The following is a 4,913-nucleotide window of genomic DNA, read 5'->3' on the forward strand; positions in this document are numbered from 1 at the left end:
CGCCGGGGCCGCCCGCAGGCTCGGCAGCTGCGCTGCCACGCCGCGCCGCGCTGCGCCGCTGCCTGCTCTCGCTGGCGTGAGGACCCCGCTGCGCCGGTTTCCGGCGCTCGCCCTCGCCCGACGTGCCAGCCGCCAGGGCGGTTGCGAGCGACCGTGCGCCGCGGGGGCCCAAGCAGCCGCTGCCCTGCGCAGCGTCGCACTTGACCCTCCCGCGCCAGCGCAACCTGCGCATCTCTGGACGCAGCGCCCCAAGCGTGCAGCTTGCGCACGCCGCGGTGAATGCCCAATCTCAGCTTCTCGCAACCCGGTGTCACCCGAGTTACGGCGTCGCCGCCAGACGCCCTTCATGCCTCATTCATGCTGCCCACGCCATCAGGCGCCCCCGCCCCCCCCGCCCCTCCCCCGCTGCAGCCCATGAAACCGCCTCTCTGTGCCGCTCTCGGTCAGCGCATGCTGGCGCGCCCGCATCCCGGCATCCACGCGTCACTCTGAGCGTCACCGGCCGGGGCCCCACCTCCTCATACAATTCTTGGTAGAGGGCGGGATCGGGCGGCACCCAAGCTGCCAGCAGGCTGCTGACCGCGCTGAACGACACCAGGATGCACCTGCGGGCGCGACGGCAGTCCAGGGCACGCATCCGGCGTCCGGGGAGGCGCTGGGCGGCGGCCGCGACCCGAGGGGCCGGCGCAAGGGTGATCCGCTTGCAGATGGCGTATCAGGCCGCCGCTCCCGCTGCGAAAGGGACGCTTTGACATGCCGCAGTGTGGATGCACAGCATGCTCACCCAAGGTACGCCCAGGCCATCCATTGCGATGTTGAAAGCTGCGACTGGTAGCCAGAGCGCGTACGCAGGCCGTCCAAACGGTCTCTGCTGTGCTCCTTCCTCGGAATGCCCTCCGCCCCCTGCATGGCGGATGCTCTTCCTGGTATTTTTTAGTATGTTGCTTCCATTGGCATCATACCGGAGACGGTCTCATGCTGCAAAATCAGAACAAATCCGGAGGACGCGATCTTGCTCAGCCACGCAAGCCCAGGACCACACGAGTTCCACAACGAACACTTTGAAACACAAAAGTGTGCCATTATCTGCACGCTCCATGCCGCGAGGGAACTCTCGAAATGGGCGGAAGCGTCACCAGGTTACTACACACCCCGCGACAAAGCATGCCGCACTCTGATTGAATTGGGGCTTGCTCGATGTCAGCACAACCCAGATCCAAAAACTTTGCATTCAGGACCGAGCTTCAGCCGAGCGACTCGCCCGGCTGCACACACGGGGGACAAGCATGGTAGTGGCGACGGCGGATCCGATCAAGCCAGCATTCCTTGACCGCGGCGGCGCGGCGCGCCTGGCGGTGGTGAAGCATGTGCACCGACCATCGAAGACGCTGGGGCCGGGAGTCGTGTACCTGCCCGGGATCGGCTCCAGCAAAGACGGGTGCGGGGCCACGCGCGCCGCGTTTCCTCCCACACCATGCCTACCCCCCAACGCGCATGTCACGGCCTCAGGGACAGCGCCCGCTGGCCGCGCCGCCTGCACCCTGAAATGATGCGCACATGCTTGCGGCCCAAATCCCTGCAGCAGCAGGTTGTGCAGGGGCCGCACGCACCCGACTCATCCTCTGCCCGCCCACGCGCTGCGCCGCGCGCCGCCCACCCCAGCACCAAAGCGCTGGCATTGGAAAGAATGGTGGAGCAGCGACTGCGCAGCGGCTTCATTCGCTTTGACTACTCTGGTGGGCGCCGCCGCATATCGAGCGCGGCTGGGCTGGGCCCCGTCCCCTGTGCGGCCGATGTCCCTGCCACGCCTGCGCCCACCCCTGAAAATGAGCGACGCTCCCGCAGCACATGGGCCTGCACACACGCAGCGTCATGCGTCCACGACGCCGCGCGCCGCAACATGCCTCCCCCGCCCCGCCCGCCCCGCCCCAGGCCACGGCGAGTCTTTTCCCGGGCCCGAGCAGTTTGGGGAGACGCACCCCGGGGTGTGGCTGGAAGACGCGCGTGCAGTGCTGGACAAGCTGACAGACAGGCCCCAGATACTCGTAGGTGCGCGGCGCCAGGCCCTGCAATCGGGCGGTCGCCGCGCCGCGCGGCGCTGCAGCACGCGCCTTGAAATCCGCCGCGTGTGCAAACGGAGTCGTGGCCGCAGAACACCTTCCTGCCACACAGCAATGCATGTCTCGACAGAGCCCACCAAAGCGCACCCTGTGCTCGTCGCCGCCCGCGCGCGCGCCCCCGGCAGGATCGTCATACGGCGCGCTGCTCGCGCTGCACCTCGCCGCGGAGCGCCCGGCCCAGGTGGCTGGGTTGGTGCTTGCCTCCCCCGCCCTGGAGCTCGACTCTCGCGCGTGGGCGCTGCTGACTGCGGCGCAGCAGCGCGCGCTGCTCGGCGGCTCGGCCGCGACGATCGAGTCGGGGCTGATCGACTGTGACACCGAGGTTCAGGGGCCGTCGGCGGTGAAGATCCACTTTTTCCGGGAGGGGCGGCGGCTGGCGCTGCCCACCAAGCCGGGGTCTGTCCAGGCGGCCTGCCCCGTGCGGATCCTCCACGGCTCGAGGGACAAAGTGGTGCCCCTGGAGAGCTCGTTGCGGCTGGTCCGGCAGCTCGCGAGCGATGACGTCACTATGACTGTGCTGAAGGACGCGGAGCACCGGCTGCACAGGCCGAGGGAGCTGGAGGCGCTCGCGGCGGCGGTGCTGCACCTGTGGGGGCAGCTGGCGCGGCGGAGCAGCTGAGGGGGCCGGGGCCCACGGGGCTCGCGCGAGAGGAGGGCGCGACGCCGCGGCTGCGGCTGCGGCTGCGGCTGCGGCTGCAGCTGCGGCTTGCGGCTGCAGCTTGGGGCTGTGGCTGCGGCTTACGGCTGCGCCTGCGGCGCTTGTGGGTGCTGCGCTGGCTGCGAGCGCGTTTGATTGGGGGCCCATCGATAATGTATGATGTGTGTATCTGCAGGAATGTCGCTGGGTACGCAGCGCATTCTGCATCCTCTATGGTGACTCCTTGGTTGGCGTCATGGAGCCAAGGCCATCGCTTGAGGCTAGTGGTGCATGACACCTGCCGTTGCCTGTCACGAATGGGTTCCACCCTTTTTTGCTGCAAGCTCCAACTGTGCTCTGCCGTTCTCAATCCCGCAAGTGCCATGCCTAACCTTTTCCCACTCGCAATTGAAATGCGCTGGGAACTCGCCTGATAGCTGCCTGGAAGCTGCAACTTTGCTTGCTCACAGCTTCATACTGGCACCGTGTGGCGCTGCACGGGCGTTGAGGGGGCACAAGCACCCGGATTTGCGCAGCCGCAATAACATGAGAGGAAATTTCTTTCACGTTTAAAAAGCAATGCACAACGTGGTGCATTCACTGCGCGCAGAGTAAACACCGCGCGCACAACCACCACCAACCAACATTCGTGGCACTGCACACAGCAACAAGTTCGTCTCAGGCGAGGCCCGCTGCCATAGGTTGCACGTCAAGGCAGCCAAGCGCCTGCCAGGAGGGCGTTGGCGCAGGGCGCACAGGCGTCTGCCTATAATCAAGATCGACAGGGGAGCATAAGAGTGACGATGAGCGAGCAGACAGAAGCATGGCTGCGCAACAGCAGCACGCGGGGTCAGCGCGCACCCACCAAGTGGGCAGCGACACGCGGTGTGTCGGCAACCGTGACGGCGCCGATGCGCAACAAAGCAGCAAGCACGCAAGAAATAGCAGACGGGCACGCGCGCTGCTGTACGCGCCATGCGGGTTCGGCAACAGGAAGTGTGAGGGGCGATCCTGGCCAGAGGCGGTGAAGCCTGGTCAGGCGGGGGGCGGCGGAGCGAAAGAGCGGGGCGTTCAGAGAGAACAATCGACCACGATCCCACACCGAGAGCTGCGGGGAGCGGCGACGCCTACGGGCCCCCAACAAAGCAAAGGCAAAGTTGTGCTGGCGCCACAGAGGCCGCCGCCGGCGCGTGTTGATGCGGCAGGACGGCCGTTGCTGTGGGTTTGGGCGCTGCGTGCGCGTGTGTAGCCGACGCACCAAGTTGTGTGTACCATAACCGGATAAATGGATATACCCTGCTGCACACCCCGCGGCGCACGCACGCTCACACATCCGTGGCCGCAAACTCCCTGGGCAGGTTAGAAAGAGGCGCAGGCGACCGGTGGTGCTGACGGCTCGGCGGCTGTTCGTGAGTGTTGGTGGGTGGGCGTCGCAGCTGGTGTGTGGGCCGGCGGACCGAGCAGGGTCGATTCATGCACGAAGGCACCCACACCATGAAGCTAACGGAAAGGAGGCATGAGACGAGGTTATTCAGCCCCAAAGCACCCCGGCCGGCCAGCCCGGCCACAGCCTGTCATGAGTGGTGCCGCACACCAGCGACTCATCGGCGACAGCGAATCGCGTGCATCACAAGGCTGCGGCGCAGTTCAGATATTAGAGGCCCCTTCTGACTGACTGCTGCCTAGGTTGAAGCACACTGGCAGCCAGACGACACACAAAGCTGGCAGAAAGACCCCCCCAAAAACAAGCGGACGAGCAGAGTAGCAGGAGCGTGCGGCAAGGCGCGATGGTTTCAGAGGTGGCCCCTCCGCACCCCTGGGAGGGAGGGCCCTGCCCGCGGCAAGGACTGGCGGCAAGAGCTGGGAGTGCCGCTGCCGGCGTAAACAGAGCGGCGCCTTTTCGTGGTATCTCAGACACAAAGGAAAGATGAGAGCAACGGATGGATTGGGAGAGAAATGCGCTGCAATGTGCGAATCTTGATTGGGCGCCAGTCTTCGCCCTGCGCAATCAACCGCATTTAGGTTTCGCTTGTGGTGGCGCCATCTTGCTGCTGTTCAGCTCCCGCGCCGCCAGCCTTGCAAAGGGCCTGCACCGGCCCCAGCCCCCGCGGGGCCGCGGCCGCGGGCGCCCCCGGCTGCACGCCGCCGTCCCCGCC

General features: G+C 66.3%; 1 protein-coding gene across 1 annotated transcript; it reads left to right on the forward strand.

Annotated features, from left to right (window-relative positions):
• Positions 1-1,687: 1,687 nt before the first annotated feature.
• Positions 1,688-2,739, forward strand: MNEG_13995 (Abhydrolase domain-containing protein 10; the record flags this gene model as incomplete). Its single annotated transcript, XM_014037533.1, has 3 exons — positions 1,688-1,736; positions 1,933-2,049; positions 2,246-2,739. 3 exons carry the CDS (start codon positions 1,688-1,690, stop codon positions 2,737-2,739), a joined length of 660 nt encoding a protein of 219 aa, XP_013892987.1.
• Positions 2,740-4,913: the final 2,174 nt, after the last annotated feature.

Source organism: Monoraphidium neglectum (assembly GCF_000611645.1).
Source record: "Monoraphidium neglectum strain SAG 48.87 unplaced genomic scaffold scaffold04185, whole genome shotgun sequence".
In the NCBI taxonomy this organism is placed as follows: domain Eukaryota; kingdom Viridiplantae; phylum Chlorophyta; class Chlorophyceae; order Sphaeropleales; family Selenastraceae; genus Monoraphidium; species Monoraphidium neglectum.